The following is a 25,479-nucleotide window of genomic DNA, read 5'->3' on the forward strand; positions in this document are numbered from 1 at the left end:
AATAGGCATTCTTTACTTTTTTTATGCCAAGGACCCTTTTGGCAATCTAGTGAAGCCACTTCACCCCTTATCAGAATAATCCTTTTAAAAGGATTTATGAATGATGAAATTTATAGGAATAGAAAGGAAACCAATTATATTGAAATACAGTTATCAAAGTAATATTTGCAAAATTTCATGGATTCAGGTTGAAAATCCCTGTTCTATGTTTTGGTCTTACCACTTTACCAGTGAAATCACAGATCAAAGTCCCTATTCTCATACACTAAATACGGTATCCCTTTCACTCACTGTCCATTCCAATACTTCAATCAGTATTACATTTTCCATTAGTAAAACAAAAATGGAGAAAGGGTTTTAGGCTTATTCAGAACCAGCCACTTAGAAAGACTATATAATAATTACTGCCAATTCACGAAAAATATCCACTTTCTGTCTCTGTATCAAGGACAAGTGCCTAAGGCCCCTCAACCCTTACACATTCAATTTTTCAGTTTCTGTATCTGGAATTTAGGCTAGATTTTATTGGTGATAGCCCTGGGAAATGAAGTTTCCTAAGTATGGTACCTGTATACTAATGGAAATGTAAATCTGCAGAAACCAATAACTGCTTTTAGCATGAGAACGTATCAGATCAAACTGACTAAATGACTAACTCTCCTAATCTTCATCTATTATACACCTTTAATTCTGCAATAGAAAATTATAGTATAATTCCCTTAGGTAACATAATCCTTTCTTTAAGATTTTATTTACTTATATTTAGAATCCTAGGCAAAATCTTTTTTAGACTATGTGAAATATAGCCACACTTAACAGACTAATTATTTCTCCTTTAATTCTGTTTTCAATGGGAACTGGGGAATCCTTGAACTTCATTCAATTCAATAAACTATTATCAAATGCTACTGTTTGACAATGAGGATACAAAGAGAAAACAAAAACATTCCCTGTAGTCAAGAAACTTATACTGTACTGTGGGATAAAAACTTGTACTCAGATAAGTAAATGCAATTTGAAATAAGAGTTGCAGATATCAAGGCAGCAGTGACTTTTCTGTGCAAAAGAGTGATATAGTCAGACCTGTGCCTTATGAAGATTAATTTAAAAACTAGAAGGATGAATTGGAGAGGGGAAAGAGAAGAGAAGAAAGGAAATCGTTAGGAGGCTGTTGATACATTGCAGAAAGGAGGTGATGAGAGCTAAAATTATGGCTGTCTTTGTATGAGTGGAGTACAAAGTGTCTATGTATGAGTATGTATGAGGGCAGATACAAGATATAGTTTGAAGGTAAAATCAATGAGTTATTTATTATTATCACTATTATTAATAGAAATAGTAGCAATAGTTAGCATTTCTAGAATATTTTAAGGTTTGCAAAATCCTATTACAGATTATCTCATTTAATCCTCACTATAACCCTGCAAAGTGGTGCTATTATCTCTATTTTACAGACTAGGAAACTGAGGCTAATAGAGATTAAGTACTTTTCTAAGGTCACAGAGCTACTAAGAGTTTGAGGCAAGATTTGAATTTAGGTCTTCCTAACTTTATAACAGAACAACATAACGTTTTATCTTGAGATACTATGAAAAATAATAGTAATACTATACCTCCTGTATGTATAGCTTTCTTCAAAAGATCATACCATCATTTGTTTCCAATATCTTAATGAATACTGATGGAAAAATTGAGTGCTGGAAAATTAATCCAGTTAACTCATTTTTATCCAGCAACATCCTCAACAGGAATTCTTTTCCTTTTTATATCAGGGATCCATTTGATAGACTGGTGAAACCTATGAACCCCATTTCAGAATATAGTTTTAAAGTGCATCAAAATAGGGGCAGCTACGTGGTGCAGTGGATAGAGGACCTGCCCTGGAATCAGGAGGACCTGAATTCAAATCTGACCTCAGATACATAACACTCACTGACTGTGTGACTTTGGGCAAGTCACTTAACCCCAATTGCCTCACAGAAAAAAAAAAAGCATCAAAATTGAATACATAGGATTACAAAGGAAATCACTTATATTGAAATGCAGTTGTCAAAATATTTGAAAAGAACAAGGTTCCAGATGTCAGCTTAAGAACCCCTGCAAGTCAATACCTTGATCTCTTAGGGTGTTGAGAATAATCTGATTTTTTCACCATTAGAATAATTCCACTGAGTTACAAATGCAGCTTAAATACGGATGCTTCCATCTACATATTCACTTTGCTCAGTATCTAGAAAAAGAGTAAAAATCTAAAATTGCCTTTTTTTTTATCCCTGGATTTGGAAGATATATACACACATACATACATATATATGTATGCATGTATATGTGTGTGTATGTGTGTGTGTATATATGTGTATATCTATATCTATGTGTGTGTGTGTATATCTATGTGTGTGTATGTGTATATGTGTGTGTATGTGTATATGTGTGTGTGTATATATACATATATATGTGTATATATGTGTATATATGTGTGTGTATATATATGTATATATACATATATACATATATATGTGTGTGTATATATATATGTATATATATACATATATATATATGCATATATATGTATATATATATATATACATATATATATCAATAACAAAATACCAGATCCTAGCAAAGATTAAGTTCTGAATGGGCCCCTATGACCTCTGAGATCACAGTCCATTTGTAAATATTAAATAAAATTTTCCCAATTTTTTGTTATTTGTTAAATGCTTAGCACAATGCCTGGCACATAGTAGATGCTTAACAAAAGCTTGTTCTTGTGTTTCTTTTCCATTTAACATAATGTTATAATGATCTCTCTAGGTCATTGTGCAGTAGGCTTTGTCATCTTAAGATACCATATGAAATGACATTTCTATTATTGGTACTTTATTTTAAATATGAATTTTAACTTTAGCAATACAGCAAAAATTTTCTTGTTTCCAAATTCCCTTCTGAATTCATCTGCTGCACGATTCTGTAGCTCTTATTATTTATGTAATTGTAATCAATTTATATGCTGCTGAATTATTTGTTTTCTTTACATAGCATCATTTCACATAGGGTTTCCCATATTTTTGTTTTCTCTATGTTTGCCATTACTAGTGATTGGTTAAGCCATTTTTAAAGAACATGTGCAAAGTAACACTCTACAGATCAATATAAAGAACGCTTCCTAATAATTAGAGTTGTCCCAAGATGGAACTCTCTTGATAGGCAGTGAATTTTGGAGCTGTTCAAACAAATGTTGGATGATCAACCACTTCTTGCTGAGGGAATTGATGCTCTACATAGGGGCTAGAGTAGACATTCTCTCAGATCTTTTCTGTAATTTTTACGACAACTTTGGGAGGAAGTTACTATTTTTACACCCATTTTACAGATGAGAAAACCAAGTTATACAAAGGTTATATACAAAGGCTAAGTGACTTGCACAGGATTTTGCACCTAGCAAGTACCTGAGGCTGGATTTTGTCTCAGCAGATAGATCTGACTCCATGTCTAGTTCTCTATCTACTGTACCACCTATCTGCCTAGTCTTTTAAACATTTTATTTATTTTATTCAGAACTTAAGAAATAAAACAAGCATTTCCATAACACAGTAGAATGAAAAGAAAAGGATGAGTGTCCATGAAACTGCAAATGTATTATATACAACTTGCTATTCCTTTTAAATATATAATAAAGTTATCATGTAACTTTCCTTTCCCCCCCTTTTTTTCTTTCCCCTCCTCTCCTAGAGATGGCTACTATTAGATACAAATATGTATATGTGTATATACATATATGTAAAACCGTTCAATATATCAGTTCTTTCTTTGGATGCAAATAGCACCTTCCTTCATATATCTTTTGTAGTTAATTTGGGTATTTATAATAGTCAAAATGACCTATTCACTTAAAGTTGTTCTTAAAACAATATTGCTGTTACTATATACAATGTTCTCTTGGTTCTGTTCATTTAGGTCTTCACTTTTTCATGCAAGTCTATCCAGAGTTTTCTAAGATCATTGAGCTCATTATTTCTTATAACAAAGTAGTATTCCATCGTGATCATATTCCATAACTTGTTGACATTTCCCAATTGATGGGCATCCCCTCAATTTCTAGTTCTTTGGTCACCACAAAGAGAACTGCCATAAATATTTTAGAACATGTAAGTACTTTTCCTTTTCCCCAAATTATCTTGGGAAACAGACTTAGTAGTGGTATTGCTGGGTCAAAGAGTATGGCAGTTTAATAACTCTTTGGGCATAATTCCAGATTGCTCTCCAAAATGGCTGTATCAGTTCACAGTTCCAACAGTGATTAGTGTGCCAATTTTTCCACATCCCTTCCAACATTTGTCACTTTCCCCTTCAATCATTTTAGCCAGTCTGATATGTGCACAATGCTATCTCAAGGTTGTTTTAATTTATAATCAATAATGATTTAGAACATTTTTATTTGAATATAAATTGTTTTGATTTCTTCATTGGAAAACTGCCTATTCATATCATTTATTAATCGGGGAATGACTTGTAGTCTTATAGATTTTACAAAGTTCTTTACATATTTGAGATATGAAACCTTTATTTGAGAATCTGTTCATAAAAATGTTTCCCCAATTTTCTGCTTTACTACTTCTCTTGGCTACATTTGTTTCATTTGTACAAAAACCTTTTTAATTTAATGTAATAGAAATTATCCACTTAATACCTCACACTAATCTCTCTCCTGTTTATTCATAAATTGTTTGCCTATCCATAAATCTGATAGGTAATATATTCCATGTTCTTCAAATTTTCTTGTAATCTCTCTTTGTACCTAGTTTCACAGATTAAGAAAACCAAGATGAGCCCATGGCACTAATTTGGACCAATAAAATGTGAAAAAAAAATTTTAAAGACAGACTCATCTTGTTTAATATTTTAGTGGATCATATTATTGATGTAGCTACTGATGCCAATGATGTGAACAGTGACCCAATTCATTCCTTTTCAAACTGGGCAACTCTTATCCATGTCTTCCCATGAATCCTTCTCAGAAATTTCATTGAATGTGCTGGTAACCTTCTTCCAGATCTTTGGACACCACATGGCTACCAAAGGGGTGTCTTGTTTATCCCTCTCTCTCATTACTTTCTGGTTGATATTTTTTCCATTGCTTTTCTTGCACAATTCTTTATTGGTCATAAGGTACAGTCTATCCATGCCTACCATGCACCTCTCCATTGCTTTTGGATGACCTACACCTTTACTCCTTTGGAGAATGTAGTATTCCATACTTCAGACATATATAGCATCACCAGAAGAACAGTGTTTCTGTGTTAGGTTCCGGACTTTTGTTTCAGGAAGAAACTTGAAAAGAAGTAAAATAAATTAATTTTAGCCTAAGGAAGACCTAATTGTATTCAAAAGATATTTCAAGATTATGCTTGTCCATCCTTTATACTACTTTGTGTAACATTTTCATAAGATTTTATGTTTATGGTTGGCATCTGTACTTTGAGCATGCCAGTATTTTTGACATGTGATCTTTATTTTATTTTATTTTTTGGCTAGGCAATGGGGTTAAGTGACTTGCCCAGGGTCACACAGCTAGTAAGTATTATGTATCCGAGGCTGGATTTGAACTCAGGTCCTCCTGAATCCAGGGCCATAGTCTATCCATTGCATCACCTAGCTGCCCCTTGACATGTGATCTTAGTCAAGTCATTTAATCTCTGAGGCTCATTTTCCTCATTATTAAAAAAAAGATAATAATATTACTATTGCCTACCTCACAGGGTTGCTATGAGGGAAGTGCTGTAAAAGGTAGCAAGTGCTAGAGTTATTGTTATTGAAAGGTTCTGTGGCATATGGATAAAGTGTTGGCCTTGACCCAAGATGATTTAGATCCAAGTCCTGACTCTAATGCTGTGTGGCTCTGGACTTAACCTCTCAATGTTCCAGGTATCTCTCTAATACTGTAAGTTGGAGAACATATGCTTCTCTGCATTACCAGAGGGAATTCCTCACAAGGAGAGGGCTCCTACAATGACAATCACAGGTTAAAAATATGATATACTGACACGTCAATGATATGTTGTTCTGAATCATTCAACAATGAACAAATGTTTACTAAGTACCTATACACAAAGCTCAATGCTGGGCATTGTGGATGCTACAAAACATAACATGACCCTTACTCTGCAGAAACTTATAAACTTTTATTTCTGTCCATGTCTTCTCTCCTGCCTCCTAGGCCTAAGATTTTCCCACTTAAATCCAGCCTTACATCACAGCCAGGCTAATCTTCCTTGTACATTGAACTAGTCATTTCTCTCCTCTCCTTAAAACCCTTCAATCAAATAAAAAACCCAAGAATAGAATTAGAATCTTAGATTTAGAGGTCATCTAATCTAAATTAATCAGTTCTAGAATATATCTTACAAGATCTCTACCCAGTAAAGTTCAAACTTCTTGGCCAACCCCTCCACAATCTGCTAATACTCTAACTTTCCATGAGGACAGGAACTGTGTGTGATCTAAACTTTGTTTCTCTCCAGTGCCCAACACAATTCTCTAAACACCTATTGAATTGGACTGAGAGTGGAGACAGAATGAAGGTCAGTTCTTAGGCTCATGAGAGATTTAGAGCTAGAAAATGAGGCCAAGAAAGGTGAAGTGATTTTCCAAAGATCACTCAGCTAGTCAAGAGCAGAGCTTGCATTTGAACTCAGGTTCTCTGAGTGTGAAATCAATGTTCTTTCCTCTATGACTCATTATTATGAAAATCCACATATGAGGTAAGAAGGACATTAAACTAGGTTCGTGGCAGGATAAAAATCTTCAGTGGATCCCTTTTACCTCTAAGATAATATACAAAATCCTAGAATTTAGTTCCCATCTGCCTTTCTAATCTTATGTCATATTATTATCCTCCTTATACTCTCTGTTGTGGTTAAGTTGGCCTGAGTGCTATTTACCAGGTACATAATTCTGTCTGCTATTTCAGTCCCTCTGTATTGATGATTCTGTTATGTTTGGAATACATTTCTTGAATACATTCTTACGTAAGAATACATTCTTATGTCTATCTCGAGAAAGCTCTCAAAGCTTTCCTCAAAGCATAACTGAGATGTTTTCTTTTACAGGAGTCTTTCCTGATTCCCCACTTTGTTAGAGTTCTCTACTTATTGAGATTATATTATTGTGTAAATATATCAACTTATTTGCACACATGATGATATACCATGAAGTCCTCATCCCAACCCCTCACCTCCCCACAAGTAGAATGTAAACTCCCAAGGGGAGAGACTTTTATTTTTGTCTTTGAATTCATAATGCCTAGTCAATCATAGGTACCTTCAAAAGAGTTGGTTGAACTGAAAAACTTGAAAACAGACAATAGTGACCCATTTACACTCTGATATTAACCATGTATACCCTTAAAGTGGCAGTTGGGTAGCACAGTGGATAGAGTATTGGGTCTGGAAGCAGGAAGACTCTTCTTTCTGAGTTCAAATCTGGCCTCTGACACAAGCTATGTGACCCTGGGCAAATCACTTAACCCTGTTTGCCTCAGTTTCCTTATCTGGAAAATCAGCTAGAGAAGGAAACAGCAAACCACTCTAGTATCTTTGCCAAGAAAACCCCAAAAGGTGTCACAAAGAGTTATACACAACCGAAAAATGAATAAATAACAATAAAAATATTTAAAGCTTCCATTTTCTTGTACAAGTTAAACACTCCATTCCTTTAGCCTTTCCTTAGAAAGCACATTCCCAAAACTTTAAGTGTTGTCATGGTTTTTATCTGAACAATTCTCTTCAGTTGGTATTACCAAATGGCTCTAAGAGTCCAGCAAATGCTTAGTAGAAAGAAAAGATTACCTCAAGGTTCTTATTTACTGATCCTAGGACATGGCACTGTACTGCAGTGAGGACTCATAATCAGGACAAACTAAAAGATTATTATGAACAGTTCTTTAGGCTTTCTTACAAAGACAACTTTGGAAATAAGAAGGATCAAGATTAGCACAGAATCATAGAATCTTAAAATTAGAAGTCCTGTAGTCCAACCCAGCCAACACAAGCATATTTTCTACAACATCCCTTTTCAGATAGCCATTCATCCTTTTGTCAACCACTCTCTGCTGAGTCCGTTCTATTCATTGTTGTTGTTCAGTTGCATCTGCCTCTTTGTGACCCCATTTGGGTTTTCTTGGCAAAGATACTGGAATGGTTTGCTGTTTCCTTCTCCAATGGATGAGGTAACTGAGGCAAACAGGATTAAGTGACTTGCCCAGGATTACATAGCTCGTAAGTATTTGAGACCAGATTGCATTCGTTATAGAATAGCTATCACTGCTAGAAGATTTCTTGCTTACATTGAGAAGGGGTAATATTTCACAGTTTCTCATGGCATAAGGAGAGCAACAACTGTAATTCTACTGAGTATGCTGGCATAAAGGAAACCAGCTATTATCCAGAGGTATGCCAGAGTTGGAGGGAAGGAAAGAAAAGTGACTACCAAACAGTATCCTCTTTTTCTACCCTCATAGTTTTGGAGTCCTAACAGCTTAGGTCAAGACAACTGCAACTTATAACAAGCTGACATCATCTCCTGTATGAATTGATGACAGAAGAGTGTAGTCACAAACAGCACATTTTAATGGGAGATGAGTCCATCTCTTAGGAACTAATGCATGTTGCCAAATGCTATTGTAAAACTCCAGTGTTTTTGGAACTGTGCTATAAAATCTGTAATATGGTTCAATAACTCTTCATTATGCTTTGAGGTTTCTTTCAAATTCATTCAGGAGCCACCAAGACTAGATTTAGACTATGATAAGAGGCCCCTTTCAAATATATTTTAACTGTAGAGTCTAGAGATGGATGGGAATTTACAGCCCAAGTAAATTAGTGCAGACTCCTCCTTTTAAAGACAAGGAAACTCAGGCCAAGGGAGGCAACATGATTTTAATGTGCCACCAGTAGGAAGTGGCAGATGTAAGACTTGAACCTGGTTTTCTGATAACCAGAAAGGCAATGGCACTTTTACTCTTTGCTTGTTTTCTGGACAGTATGATTCCTTTCTCAAACATTTTCTTCTAAAATCTCTTCTTTTTTCCAAGTAAAACATCTGCCTGCCCGAGCTCTATAAAATGCTACTTCTGTTGCCATTTCACAATTAAAATAGGACAAAATGCATTTTTTTTGTGACCAGACTGAAGGAAAAAGAAGATATTTAGATACATTGTTCAGCCTTTGGAGGATTAGACTGGCCCTGTACTCAAGGTGAATTTTTATAGAAGAGTCAGGGTGAAATTTTATGTAAGAGTCATCTATAACCTGCTGGAAATTGGGATTTATACAAGGAAAGTGATAGCTCGCCCTTAACTATGGCACTACGAATGGTGACATAATAATTAATGTATTATTTCAGTGGAGGGAGATGCCAGCAGTTGCTTTTTGTTCCCAGGAAGAAATTTATGGTGTGATTGAGGAAATGGCAAGAAAAAATTACATGAAAGGGTAAGATAAATTCTTGTAGAGAGACATATCCTCACCATCTCCCTAAGAAAATCCTATAAAATGTTTCCTTGACTGATGGTGATTTTTTTTGGCTGTGCAGTTATTTATACCCTTCCTCTCTCCTAGATGGCAGTACGACATACAAAGAGACAATCCCATGACAGTGCAAGTACCTTATTCTACAAAGATAGCAGAGAATGACATTCCAAGAAAACCCACTAAATAATGAATCAGCAGCAACTGAAGAAAGAAATACCTGGCCTCAAGGACACCAAATACTAATACTCACCGGTTCCACATTATAGGAGAAGAGGGCATACTCCTGATCTGGAGATACTTCGTATCGAACGGCTTTTAATGATTCCTTAGAACAAAAACAGAACAAAATGTTATAAAATCTTCACAGCAAACTTACCTTCCAAATTTCTCCAAGAGAAAAAGGTGAGGTTCAGTTCCAGCTGCACATTCCTGCCTGATAAGGTTACTATATCTCTTGTACTATGTCATATGAAACAATTCCCCTTTTTGTTTATATTTTTCAATTCCTCATATTTCTTTTATTAGTTTTTCCAAAGGCTTATTGATTTCTTTTGATTATTTTGATATCATAATCATTCTCCAATGTACCTCATCCCTTCCCAAGCTCTCTCCTAACAGGTAAAAAACAGTTAAACAAAATCAACCAAATGACTGAGTCACAGCATGCAAAACTCTGCTCTAATACCTCTGGAGAGGAATGTGTTTTATCATTTGTTCTCAGGGACTTCCAATGGTTACTGCAATTAACCTGAGTTTGGCATTCTTCTTCCTATCTATCTATCTATCTATCTATCTATCTATCTATCTATCTATCTATCTAATCATCTGTCTGTCTTTTTATTTTGACTAATTTATACCTGCCTATGCTGGTTACAGACCCAGTCTGTCTTCAGTTTATGGATGGGCTGAGTTCCAGTTCATCTGTAAAAGGATGGTTTGGAAGTTGGAGATGATGATTTTTGTGGTGGTTAGATTCAAAGAGGTCTGTTTATAATATCCCTGAACAAAAGAGAGGTCTGTGATAATACTACAGAACTTAACTTCTATATTTCCATTGGAACATCCATTCAATATTCTTTTAATTTAGTAGTTCATTTTCCCCAATTATATGTAAAAACAATTTTCAACATTCATTTTTAAAATTAAATTCCAAATTCTTCCCACATTGCAAAGGCAAGCAATTTGATACAACTTATATATGTGTAGTCATGTAAAACATTTCCACATTAGTCATGTTGTAAAAGAAAGCGTAGACCAAAATTTTTAAAAAATCAAGAAATATAAAGCAAAAAAAGTATTCTTCAATCTGTATTCAGACTCCACCAGTTCTTTTTCTGGGGATGGATAGCATTTTTCATCATAAGTTGTCTTAGATTACTATATGCTGAGAACAACTAAATCATTCATAGGTGATCATCCTATAATATTGCTGTTACTGTGTACAATTTTCTCCTGGTTCTACCCATTTTTTTCACTCTGCATCAGTTCATGGGAGTCTTTCTAGATTTTTCTAAGAGCATCTAGCTCATCATTTGCTATAGCCAACAGTATTCCATCACAATCATATAGGACAACCTGTTCAGACATTCCCCAACTGATGAGCATCTCCTCGATTTTCAATTCTTTGCCACTGGAAAAGAGCTGCTATAAATATTTTTGTATGTATAGGTCCTTTTCCTTTTTTTTTTAAACCTCTTTTGGGATACAGACTTAGTAATGACATTGCTAGGTCAAATAGTATGCATGGTTTTATAGGCCTTTGGGCATAGTTCTCAATTGCTCTACATAATGGTTGAATCAGTTCTACCACCAATGTATTAATGTTTTAATTTTCCTCATCCCCTCCAACGTTTTTCATTTTCTTTTTCCATCCTACTAGCCAATCTAATAGAAGTGAGGTAGTACCTCAGATTGTTTTAACTTGCATTTCTCCAATCAATAGAGATTTAGAGCATTTTCTCCTATGGACAGCTTTGATAACTTCATCTGAAAACTGACTGTTCATATTTTAACAATTGGGAAATGACTCTTATTCCCAAAAATTTGATGCATTTCTCCACATATTTGAGAGATCTGGACTTCATCAGAGAAACTTGCTTCAAATTTTTTTTTCACAGTTGTGATTGCTAACTGTATTTCCCACCATCCTATTTCCCTCTCCCCATCCCATTTATTTTCTTCTCTATCTCCTTTTACCCTGTCCCTCCTCAAAAGTGCTTTACTTCTGACTACTGCCTCCCCCAACCCATCCTCTCTTCTATGAGCACCCTCCCCCATTCTCTTATCCCCTTCCCTTCCTACTTTCCTGTAGGGTAAGATAGATTTATATATCCAACTGAGTTTATATATTTTTCCCTCTTTGAGCCAATTCCGATGACACTAAGGTTCAGGCATTTCCCAAGACCTCTCTCATCTTCCCCTCCACTGTAAAAGCTCTTTTGTGACTCTTTTACATCAGATAACTCATCCAATTCTACATCTCCCTTTCCTTTTCTCCCAGTGCATTCCTCTTCCATACCCCTTAATTTTATTTTTTAAGGTATTGTCCTATCATATTCAACTCACACTTGTGTCCTCTTTCTATATATACTCCTAACTGCCCTAATACTGAAAAAATTCTTATGTGTTATAAGTATCATCTTCCTATGTAGGAATGTAAAACAGTTTAACTTTATTAAGTGCCTTATGATTTCCCTTTCCTGTTTATCTTTTATGTTTCTCTTGAATCTAGTATTTGGAAGTCAAACTTTCTATTCAGCTCTGGTCTTTTCATCAGGAATACTTTAAAATCCTCAATTTCATTGAATGTTAATATTTTCCCCTGAAAGATTATACTCAGTTTTGCTGGGTAGGTGATTCTTGGTTGCAATCCTATCTCCTTGCCCTCCAGAATATCATATTCCAAGCCCTCCAATCCTTTAATCAAATACCTTAATGTAGAAGCTGGTAAATCTTGCGTTATCCTGACTGTGGCTCCAGGATGTTTGAATTGTTTCTTTCTGGCTATTTGTAATTATTTTTTCCTTGACCTGGGAGCTCTGGAATTTGACTATAATATTTCTGGGAATTTTAATTTTGGGATCTCTTTCAGGAGGTGAGTGTAGATTCTTTCATTTTATATTTTACCCTGTGGTTCTAGAATATCAGGACAGTTTTCCTTGACAATTTCTCAAAAGATGATGTCTAGGCTCTTTTTTGATCATGGCTTTCAGGAAAAGCAATAATAATTATCTTTCCTGGATCTATTTTCCAGGTCAGTTGTTTTTCCAATGAGACATTTCACATTGTTTCCTATTTTTTCATTCTTTTGATTTTGTTTTATTGTTTCTTGATGTCTCATAGAGTCATTAGCTTCCACTTCCTGAGTTCTAATTTTTAAGGAATTATTTTCTTCAGTGAGGTTTTGTACCTCCTTTTCCACTTGGCCAATTCTATTTCTTAATGAGTTCTTTTCTTCAGTGAATTTTTGTGCCTCTTTTTCCATTTGGCCAATTCTGCTTTTCAAGAAATTCTTCACTGGATTTTTGTGCTTCTTTTATCATTTAGCCTATTCTGTTTTTTAAGGTGTTATTTTATTCAATATTTTTTATTCCTCCTTTACTAAGCTGTTGACTCTTTTTTCATGATTTTCTTCCGTCACTCTTATTTCTCTTCCCAATTTTTTCTCTAACTCTAATCATTTTAAAAATCCTTTTTGAGCTCTTCTATGACCTGAAACCAATTCATATTTTTCTTTGAGGCTTTGGATGTAGGAGTTTTGACTTTGCTGTCTTCTTGAATGTGTTTTGATCTTTTTTGTCACCACAGTAATTTTCTATAGTCAGAATTTTTTCTGTTGTTTATTCATTTTCCCTATTTCTTGACTTTTAGTTCTTGGCAAAAGTGGGCTTCTGTTTCCAAGGCAGAGGGTGCACTGCCCCAAGCTTCAGGGGTTTTGTGTAGCTGCTTTCAGAGAGAGACTTCTAGGGTCCTGTAAGTTTTCAATTCTTCCAATGTGGCATGGCCTAAGGAGAGGTGTGTTTACTTCTCTTCTGGCAAGTGCTGTGGTCTATGAGTGACCACAAACACTCTTTCCTGCCCTGTAACTGTGATGAAGACCCCCACTCCCTTGTGGCAACAAGCTCTGGTGTGCTAGTGCTACTTCTCACCCTGGGACTGCCACCCAGCACTGTGACCTGAATCCAAGTATGGGCAAAGCAACAGAGTCCTGCCCCCAGTGCCAGTAAAGAGACCCCCGTAATCTCCTTCTGACCAGTTGTTTGACCCTTTTGTCATCTGTGGGCTGAGAGCTCTGGAAGCAGCAGCTGCTGCTGCTGATTCAGTTACTCCCGAGGCCTATACCTGGTTTGCTGGGGCCCAGTCTGCAATGGTGGACCCGCAATGAACTGCACTTCACTCTGGTGCAACAGATCTTTCCTGCCAAACTTCCCAGTTGTCTTGGGCTGGAACATTGTTTCACCCTTTAATTTTGCAGGTTATGCCATTCCAGAATTTGTTTCAGAGCTTTGTTTAAATGCCTTTGGAGGAGTTTTAGGGAGATTTCAGGTGAGTCCCTGCCTTCTTTATACCACCTTGGCTCTGCCTCCTCCATTCAGTATTTCAGTCCACCAAACTAGTAACATATCACCTCCCTCTGATGCTAGGGGACTAGGAGTATCTTCTCCCTAGTCACTCCATCTTCTAGGCAGTGCAAAAGGCAACACTCCCTCCACTGTAAAGCACTGGTCCAATTTCCATGGACTGGGGAGAGGCTCCAGTAGACCAGGCTTTGTACAGCAAGGGAAAGAGGCAAAGAGTAAGGAGACATTAGGAGCTTAGTCAGGGGCTTTAAGGGAGGAAATTATGCCCCTTCCCGTCACAGGAGATTTTTGCATTTTCTTTATATAAATTTATTAAATTCCTACTGTTTATAAAGCACTGTGTTGGTGCTAGATACGAAGATAAAAAATAAAACAGTCCCTGCCCTTGAACAATATATTGGCTAGATATAATGGATAAACACTTAATTATTTTTTTCCCTGTGGGTGGAAGGGAGCCTGACTCTGTGCTTTCATATGTCTAGGGTATAATGAGGTGATTTGATGAGGAAAGGAACCCTGACGATTGAGGGAAGGATTGGGTAAGTCTTCACAGTGGAGGTACCATGAATGGAAGCAAAGATAAGGTTTCTAATAAACGGAGATGGGTAGGGAGCATATACCAGGGGTGGCTGCTGGCTTATGAAAATGCAGGGAGGCACAGGTGGGATGCCCAGAAAGAGCTAAGAGGGGACTAACAAGAGATAAGGCTAGAAAGGTAGGCTGAGAGCCACATTGGGGAAGGCCTTTAAGAAGGTACTTTTCCCATTTTCACAGTTTACAATCTAGCTAGGGGGAAAGGACACATGCACATCAAAGACTTTCAAAAATGACAAATACAAATTGATTTGAAAAATACAATATATAAGAGGAAGCCACAGTCAATTAGTCTCAAGTTCTAATCCAGACTTTGTTCCAGGATTCCAGTGTAGCCTGAATTGGAACACTCATTCTTCCTTTTCTCATTTATAAAATGGTTCTAATAATACATGACTAATTTATCTCCCTCTCTGGGAGGTGTCAGTATTAATTAATTTTTGAAGAGCCAGATAAAAATGCTAATTCTGCAGTCAGAATGTTACGGGATACCAAGTAGGGAAGGGAAGGTACAAAAGAGGGGAATAAAGGATTCTGTTTTTGTTTAAATATTCTTGGTAAATTAGATAATGGAAAATATGGAAGGCAAGAAAACTTGATATATAAACACAATCAGTGGAATGCTTTGAACAAAAATTAACAGGCTTTATTCCCTTCTTCCAACATCACTCAGATAATCCTATGATTTTAAATATTTATCAAAAAGTGAAAAACTTGATCTCTTTAAAATCTAAGCCTCACATTTTAAAAATTTTATCATACTGGAAAGAGAAGTGGAATTGGCATCAGGAAGACTTGGGTTTGAGTCCTATGTTAGATGCTTACCAGCTATTACCTAAACTCTCTAAGCCTCAGTTTCCTCATTTGTTAAGTGAAGATAAAAGGGTCAACCTTAGAAGGTGGCTGGGAGGCTCAGATAAGATAATCCATGTAAAATGCTTTTGAAAACCTTAAATCATTATGTGTGTGTGTGTATATATGTGTGTGTGTGTGTGTGTGTGTGTATACATACATACACACACATATACACATATCTATAAATAGATAGATAGATATACACATATAAATATTTGAACTATCATCTTCATCATTACAAGGGATCAAAGTTAAATATGATGCATTCATTTAAAAAAGTCTTCAATGAGAGGTGATGTAGTATGTAAGAATTTGGGTTGGACTCAGAGTTTTACAATAGATTATAGTTTGGGCTTTGCTAACTAGCTCTATGGTCCTGAGCAACAGCAAAAGCCATTTATAGATACTATTTTCCCAAGCCAGTGACAGGCCCTGAGAATATAGATGTATAAACTAAGGTTCCTTCCCCAAAGGAGCTTCCAATCTAGATGAGGATAACGCACAAAAGGCTAAATCACGTGATATGGTATATACTAAATATCAGTAAAATAGAATGCACAGTAAAATCTTTAGATGTTTAGGAGAAAGAAATATCCACATGGGCTGAGACAGTCAAAGAAAGCTCCCCTGGAGAGAGAAAACTCCCTTGCGTGTGTTATAGGAAGGATAGTCCTTAAGCAGGTGGAGAAGTTGTGACCGAGCATTTCAGGTAGGATGAAGAAGGGAAAGGCAAAAATGACTAAGCAGGTGTGTGAGGACTGAAGAAGCTCATTCCAGATAGGTTTTCATCACCTCTCCACCTGGACCATATCGGTAACTAATCTTAAATGGTTGCCTTGCCACCATTCCCAACTGACATTTTTAAGGCAGGAGTTTGACCATGTCACTCTCTTACTCAAGAAACTTGGTGATCCAATTGCCTCAAGAAGAAAGCATTAGACAATACTGATTAGCATTTAAAACCCATTTTAATCTGGCCCCAGACTGTCTTCCTAGGCATACATTTCTCTTTTACGCATCCCATATTTTAGCAAAACTGGCCTCTTTGTTCCCTTGCCAGCATTGCGTCTTGGCACAGGCTGCCCCCTATACCTCTAATACACTCCTTCTCGTCCTCTCCATCTTACTGAAACCCTGGCTTCCTTCAAAGCTTAGCTCAGGGGCCAGTGTACTAACTACTACCCAAGACATATCCTGGTATCCCTACTTATTAGTGGTATCCCCCAGGGAAATCACTTTGTTTGCATTTAGTATATATTTTGTATTTATTTATTGTTAACACTGGCCCCCTTTCAAAGAATGTAAGTTCTTTGAGGACAGATACTATTGTTTTTGTCTTCATAGCCAATGCATTTAGTATAGTGCCTGACACATAGTAGGTACTTTCCAACTCTTTCCTTTGCTTTAGAAGAAGCTGAGGCCTAGGGAAGTGAAGTGACTTACCCAGGGCAATAGTGCCAGTTACTGGAGAAGAAATAAAGAAATCCAAGGTTTTCATTTCCTGATTCCAAGTATTGTTCTCAGAGGACTCTGTGTATTTCTACATGGCTATGCCTTAAGGGCTTGTCTAAAAAGGGACACTGAATTAAACCTGTGAATCAAAACATTTTAGGGGTGGGGAGATTTAAAGGAAAAGGACACACACAGATTTAGCACAATTATTTTATTTGCATTATATCGGTCTCTTTATTCTAAAGGGCTTTACTGTGGGTGTGGCCTAGGGTTCACATTGCCACACAAGATGATCTAATTGTCTCTTCATACTGGTAGGATATCATGGAGGATGGCAAAATTATTGGTTCGGCCTAGACAAAAATGGAGGATTTTATGTATCTTAATGTCTTTGGGTCCAATTGGGATATTTACAATGAGCTGCATGCTTCCAATGATGATGGAGCTCAAATGATACTGAAGTTGTTTTCATTTAGAGCTAGAGTACAGACTTGTGGTTTCATAAATACAGGGGAGCTCTCAGTGAGGAAATTCTCTTGACCAATGTAGCTTGACAGCTCATCTGTAGCTTACAGCTCTGTAGGACTGCTGTCCCCCTAAAAGGGTAAGTGGCTTTCTTGAGAGGTCAGACATTTAATATGAGTCAGAGGCAGGAGGATTTCAATTCAGGTCTTCCTGATCCCAAGGCAGACCTTGTATGCAATATGCCACAATATCTCTCTGGTTATCAAAGGTATTATACAAAACAGAGGGTAGAATAGTCATATAGTGAGAGCAAAAGATAACTGATGAAGGCCACACATACTACCCTAGTACCTACAGGATATTTTAAAGCCCTAGAGGAAAACCAAAAGTTCTTCTGGAGAATTTAAGAGAACATGACCAAGAATCCCACAGGATAAGAAGGCCTGGATAGATAGTGAGTTTGCCAATGAAGGGAGGATCTACATTAATAAGATCACTGACCTGTTGGTGTATAATGACCACAAAACTCTCTTCCACTCATTCCTTGTCATGGTGTGGAAATGGCCCTGAGTTCTTGAAGGTTATGCCAGTAGAGGACAAAGTCCAGCAGTTCCTACAAAGCTGGAAAGGCTTTGATGGCTGGTGTTTATGTAGCACTTTAAGGTACTTAATGCACTTTACATATTCACAACAATCCTATATATTAGGTGTCATTATTATCCTCATTTTGCAGATGAGGAAATGGTGAAAGAGGTTAAATGACTTGCCTGGAATCACACAACCAGTTGTTGTGGTTGTGTGTCCTTTTGTTCTTAAAGATGACCATGACATCAGTAGGGTGATGCCATGACATGCACATGAATTGGATTTTAGTGAGGGAAGGCTGTGCAAAATCACCAGCCTCATTTTCTCCTCTGAAGCCATCTGGGTCCAGTGGCAATATATAGATCAGATCAGGCTGACTGGAAATGGCCCGGGATGCAGTGGGAGACCTTGGCCTTTTTAAGCTACAGTCTTTAACCTGTCTCAGTTTGATGGAGGCAGCATCCATTCAATGATTAAGGCTAGGTAAGAAATGAGGCAGAGAATGGCCTCTTTACTTAGTTAAAAAAATCAATGGGGATGGGGGAAGACCCTTAGGGTTTCTGGGTGAAACAGAAACAATTGCTATTTACATTCACTCTGAGAAAATCAGAGCCCTACCATTGACCAAGGGGCTTGGCCTGGGACCTATTATTGGCCTATCAATGAGAGCCAGACTAATTTAGGCTTAAAGTGTGCCCTTAAAAAAGTGTGCTACTTTCAAATAATTTACATGTTATAGTATTGACCTAGCTTAATAAAATGTATAACATTTTTGTATGGTCAATTTGAAAAGGCAGTGGGGTATAGTTGAAAGAGTCTTGGACATGGAATCAGAAACCCTGGGTTCAACCGTGGGTTCTTACTCATACTAACAGTTGACTTTCTCAGTTTCAGGACTTTCATCTGTCAAAAATTTCTGCAACCTACCTCACAGAGATGTTTCAAGGAAAGCACTTAATAAACCTTTAAGTATTATATAAATGTGAGTTACTACCACCACACCATCACCACCACCACTAATACTACTATTTCTTAGGTAAGAGGCACTGATGGGAAGTGACCCTTAGCCATGTCTTCAACAACCCCAAAGGGCTTTACACTTCAAAAGAGAGAAATTTTGACCAACAACCCAAAACTTATGCCAAGGCCATAATGCAAAAGTTCTGATACCATTCATGAAATGGTGATAACTGAATTATACCCACCTCTACTCCCAACTATGAGAGTTCCCAAATTTTGATCATCATATAATAATAAACTGTCAATCTAGTTAGTGCCATCCCTCAATAAATTACTAAATTACTGTATTATATATACATATGTATGTATGTATATATGTATGTATGTATGTATGTATGCATGTATGTAAGTATATATGTATGAAGTTCTCACTTATTTGTGTTCCTCTGGCCCCTCCACCCCGAAAGAATGTAACCTCTTAGAAGGAAGGGGCTGTTTCATTTTTGTATTTGTATCTGGTGGGTGTAAGCACTTAAATGTTTGTAATGAATACCAGCACTTTCCTTTTGCAAACTATTAATGTTAATATCACCAAAAAAATGCAGAGATATTCACTTGAGGGAGCTCATAGTTCCCCTTTAGTTTATCAAGTGGCAAGTAATATATGTAGGGTAGCTTGAGACATACTTTGACAACTCCTACTGATCATTTGTTATCTCTCACCCATGTGGATCCTTCCTTCAGCTGTGCAAATCACAAGTCATCCACATTCATCCTGCATGACTCTTGTCTCTATCCTCCAATAATTTCACCAGAAGGGTTGCATCCAACATGCTGGGTGTGAGGAGGAGACTTACTCTGAGGCCCAGGAAGGTTAAATGACTTCAGCTCAAGATACTAATGGCACACATGGACTTGAAATCAAGGATTTTGAGATATTGTTGACAGTTATTCAAGTCATAAACCACAAGTTCTCTCCTTCTTTATCATGGAGGCCACTAATTAAGCCATTTGAATGTATCCTGGGGACAAGACTAAAATAAGCACCAGAAGGATCATTATTAACAAGGTACCTTAAAAAGGAGGAAGAACTTACATGATATGGAATGTGTGAATCATTTAGGGAGATAAGAATCTCTTTTCTGTACCAAAGATGGTGTGTGAAGTTGCCCTATTACTTGGCTGAAACGACTTCAGATAAAATATATGATCTGTCATGGGCTATTGATCTTAGAAAGAGAAGGCAGTTCATATTCCAGTATTTCATTACTAAGTGTAGTTGTATGTACGGCAGCCTGCTTTTACTAACCTGACACCTTCCCAGGAAATATTGATAACATTCTGACATTAAAATCTAGTCACCCTTGGCAACAGTCTCTATTCATTTCTGCCTTTCAATTAATATTAGAAAACCTTTTCTGCACCTGGGATGTTTGGAAATGTATTGAATTAGTTTTTTCCAGGTTCTGCCTTAAGTGTCTTGTGTTTTTTTTTTAATTCAGAAACAGATGTGCATTCATTCTTACAGGGCCTCATTTAGTAAACTAAGACTGTTGCACTAAATAAAACACTGCAAAACATAAAGAGTTGGCATGCCTTTCTTATAACCAGGAAGCAGCCTTTCTACAAGGAAGACTAAGATCTATCCCTAAGTCTAATCTGGCTATTAAAAGAAAATTATATTTTTTGATGAAATGAATGTTAAGTGAATTTACTTTGTTACAAAAGAAAATTACATTTAAAATGAAAATTAAGCAATTTTTTTAAGGTTAGAGAAGTAAAATCCTAATTTCCTAGAAGAACCAGTGAATTAAATTGCATGGAAATATAACTATCCTTTGTACTCACTGGGGTGTATATTGTTCTGAAAAATGCATGGGACTGGGAATCAGGAGACCTGGGTTCTAGTCCTAATTTGTACAAGGCATAGAGATATCAGTTAGTCAAAAGTAAATCATCTAATCTTCCTGCACCTCCATTTACTCACCTGTAAAATGAGAAGGCTGACCTAGATGACCTCTCTGGTCTTTTCCAACTTTAAAATTCCAAAATTCTACATTTCTGACCCATGTCAATTTCAAAATGGTACTAGTTCCAATTCAGAACTTTTGGTTCTGGTCTGACTTAGATTATTTGACTTTGTTTAGAAAAATATCATTTTTGACTGTTGGTCTACTTTGCACTCTTTCCTCAGATAATTTATCAACCAAATGGTCTTTTCTTTTAAAAAGAAAATAAACCCCAGGGGCTTAAGTCTTATCCCAAAGAACACATAAAAAAGGAAAGGGAACTTCCCTTTTAATTGCTTAGGAAGCTATAAGCCATCATTTAAATAATAAATCATGACTTTATTTTTAAAAAGATTTAATACAATATTTCAAAGTTTTGTAAAAAATGAACTTTTCCAGATTTCCAAGATGTGATTCTTCTACTGAATTAAGACCTGTTTGATTACCATCATTGGAATAATTAGATTTGCACTCAGTTAATATCTACCGTGTTGTATATGTAGAGACGAATTTTCTGAAAGAGACTGGGTAAGACTTCTTGGAATATTACATATGCATTACTGCGGTTGTTCTGTAAATGTGTAAAAGCCATAGGACTTTATCTTTCAATTATATATGATATGCAACACTTGTTTCCAATACCTGCAGAGAATTTTCCGTACAATGAAAGAAAGTGAGATTTCACTTATTAAATTAGAGGAGGTTCAATTTCACATTCTCCTCACTGGCTTAGCCTGTGGTATTACAAGTTTATTGCTCCTGCCTGGCTGTAGAGAAAGTTGAAATCTAAAGTCATTTTCTGCTTTATTGACCTGAAGGAGGAAAAACTGAAATTATCCCGGTCATTAAAGAAGGTACTTACAATTTTTTTGCTTTCTATTAATACAGTAGAATTATTTGTCTCAACATTCTGCAACATCACAGTTCCTTTCTGTTCTCTGTAGATGAATTCTTTATCTGTAAAAGAAAAAAGGAGGAATGTGAGACATCAAGCAACTCACTCAGCTTTTGATCAGAATGTTGGATGCCTTTGTAGAACGAACTGAATATTTCTGAAAAAAAAATCCTCTTTTCATCACAGACCTTTTAAACAATAAGCATTGGAGTTTCTCTTGATATAAGCCCATTTGATCCTAAACCAGATTCTTCATTATCACTTTAGACACTGTTCCTGAAAACACACACATATAAACACATTTTCATGAATGGTACATGCAAAGTCAGCACTCGGAGATTTGCTACACCTTTCAATATTATGGCAGGGGAGATGGTAGGGTTATCAGATTTACTACACTTCAAATCAGGAAGTACACCCTATGGAATACATACTAACACAAAAGAACTCATGTTATATCACTTTTCTTACCTCAGGTAATATTAGGCTGTTTTACCACGATTTTGTGACTCACACACTGCAACATGCATAGTATTGGACCTATACATAATAAAGACAAGCCCAAAGCAGACCTCTAGAATAGTAATCTCTAAATTTTTTGACTGTACATCCCTGACAGTAAAACTTTTTTAGTATGTATGCCTTAGATAAGTTTACTTATTTAAGAATTAATAATAAAAATGAGCATTTATGTAGCACTTTAAGGTTTGCAAAATGCTTTACGTTTTCTTGTTTGATTTGCACAACTACTCTGTTTGGCAGGTAGTATTATTATCCCCATTTTATAGGTGAGGAAACTGAGGCTGAGAGAGGTTCAGTGACCTGTCCAAGGTTACACAGCAAGTAAGTGTCTTGAGGCAGAATGAGAATTCAGGTCTTCCTGATTCCAACTCCAGCACTCTATCTACTATGCCAACATAATTATTTATGAATTACATCTATGTACTCCTCTACTAATAGTTGTATACATTATAAAATTATAGAAAAATAGACATTTTAAGTAAAGGATGAGAAAATGATGAAATAATATTTAATCCTACAGTCCATAGGGAGCCACTGGAGTAGTACAACAACATGGAAAGAAGGAACTTGGGAGAAGAAATTTTACATCAAGTTTCTTTGATAGAAGCCTCATTTCTTAAATACAGAGGGAACTGATTACATGACCAAAAAGGAAGATGATCAATGCTGGAGGAGATGTAGAAAAATAGGTACACTAATGCACTAGCAGTGAAATTGTTAACTGGTCCAACCTTATGTGAACCAGAAATGTTTATAGCAGCTCTCTTTTTGGTGGCAAAGAACTGGAAATCAAGGAGATGCCCATCATTTGGGGAATGGCTGATCAAACTGTGATGTGGAGTAATGATTAGAGTGGGGAGATACTTCAGGAATGGTGACCAATTAGGGGGCTATTTCAAGAGTCCAAGAGAAAGATGAAAAGACCTACAAGTACAAAATGTTCTAAGTTGCTATTGATTAGAAAAATGCAATTTAAACCAAGAGTAGCAAACATTATTGAAAAGGAAAAAAGAAATAAATGTTGGAGAGGACGTGGAAAAAATAGGGACAATAATGGACTGTTAGAATTGTGAATTGGTCCATCCATTTTGTAGAACAATTTGGAACTATGCCCAAAGGGCTATAAAACTGTGCCTACCCTTTGACCCATCAATACCACTAATGGGTTTATATCCCAAAGAAATCATAGAAAAGGGGAAAGGACCTATTAGTACCAAAATACTTATAGCGGCTCTTTTTATGGTGGTAAAGAATTGGAAATTGAGGGGATGCCCATCAATTAGGGAATGGCTGATTAAGTTGTGGTGTGGAGTAATAATTAGAGTGGGGTGAGACTTGAGGAAGGGGGATGAATTAGGGGCCTACTGCAAGAGTCCAAGAGACAGGTGAGGAAGGCATGGATTACACCGGTGGTTATATGAGTACAGAGAAAGGGAAAGATACAAGAGATGTTTAGGTAGAAATGAGAAGATTTGCCAAAGTAAATGTCTTAAGTGACAAATGTAGAGGGTGACACAAAGGTTTTGAACCTAAGTGACTGAGAAGATAATGGTGTCATGATAGAAATAGGGTAGTCTAAAAGAGAAGTGAGTTTGTTAGGGAAACATAAAAAGATCTGCAATGCAGATTGCAATTCATCCCATGCTTGTTCATCCTCTGTGATTCACTCTGCTCCTCTGCAAATGTGAAGGGGGAGAGGATTCTTATTCAGCAACGACTTCCCTAGAGCATAAAGCCAATCGTGAATGGGGAAAATAACATAGTCACAAAATGATATGGAAGGTGGGTGGTGGCTAGTCTTGGGGCTTGCATACCTACTAGTGCAACAAGGATCCAGGTCATGGTTAGATTAGAACCATTCGGAGAGGTTCAAGGCCAGTGGGGAGAAGTTGGAAGCTTGCACAGTCACTGTGAGGTCAGCAAATGGAGAGAGTTGGAATGGGGATTTGGGTGGGGGGTAATAATGAGTAAAGGCAGAGGTGTTCTTATGTTGGAGACAAATCTCATGAATGGCTACTGTGGGAAAATGGGATGTAACCCTTCTTCCAACCCTACAATTGCTTGATCACACATTCAATAAGGAAAGAAATTCTATGACCTGCTTGGTGGGGGAGTAGAACAATCTTCGTTCCTTGCAATGAGCACATGGCACTCCAGTTTCTTTTGTGTTTGCCTTCCCTGATCTTAGATGAATAAATTCCTGGAGACAGAATTGACCAGGATTGAACCTTGAGAGTTCTGAAAGGTCATAAGAGTTATCTGAAGTAGCAGAGGCAACAGGGGCTGGTATCAGAATCTACCAGAGGCACTAGCAGTGGCTAACAATGGAAGAAGCACCTGCGGAAGACCATACAAAGCCTTAAGACAGCAGGGACTTGAGGGATCATGACCTCCTGAGATGAATAGAAGGGTCAGCTTATGGAAAGGTAAGGATCCTTGGAGCCTAGCAAAGAGATACATCAAAGGAAGACTTCATGAAGATTCCACAAAGAAGGAAAAAAAACAAAGCAAAAAAACCCCCCAACTTCTAGGCTAAGGAAGCAGGAGGTACTCCATGGGCTCACATGATTTCTACCCAAATATTTCACTACCATTTTAAATTTGAACCCACTTTCCCCAGGGACCTTGTGGATTATATAAGGGAAAAGTATGCCTCCACCTCTAGTTTGGGGGGGGGAACTATTTTAGAGCTACTCTGTTTGTTATACCTTATCAAAAAACCCTTTCCTAAAAGATAATAGAATTCTAGGAATTGACTGATAATAGGAAATAGATTACATAAGGGCTCAGGAGCTACAGTATTAGAAACCCCAGACCATCAGGATAATCATTAGCATCTTGAGGACAGTCATCATTCAGCTGACCTCTGGGAAATCTAACCTTGTATTGTGAGTATTGTTGGGACAGACAGACACACCAAAGGAGGTGCTACTCTCATGATAAATGTATAAATATCCAAAACTCTTATGCTAAATATAATCCTGGTCAATTTTTTTTAAAGTGAAGACATGCTTCTATAAATTTTCTGTAAG

General features: G+C 36.7%; 1 protein-coding gene across 1 annotated transcript in view; it reads right to left on the bottom strand.

Annotated features, from left to right (window-relative positions):
* Positions 1–25,479, bottom strand: part of DPP6 (dipeptidyl peptidase like 6) — a 975,800-nt gene that overhangs the window by 406,562 nt on the left and 543,759 nt on the right. The window contains 2 exon segments of the mRNA XM_021009613.2: positions 9,781–9,855; positions 21,893–21,987. Of these exon segments, the coding sequence (XP_020865272.1) occupies positions 9,781–9,855; positions 21,893–21,987 (170 nt within the window).

Source organism: Phascolarctos cinereus, unplaced genomic scaffold (genome assembly GCF_003287225.1).
Source record: "Phascolarctos cinereus isolate Bilbo 61053 unplaced genomic scaffold, phaCin_HiC Scaffold_1;HRSCAF=81, whole genome shotgun sequence".
Lineage (NCBI taxonomy): Eukaryota > Metazoa > Chordata > Mammalia > Diprotodontia > Phascolarctidae > Phascolarctos > Phascolarctos cinereus.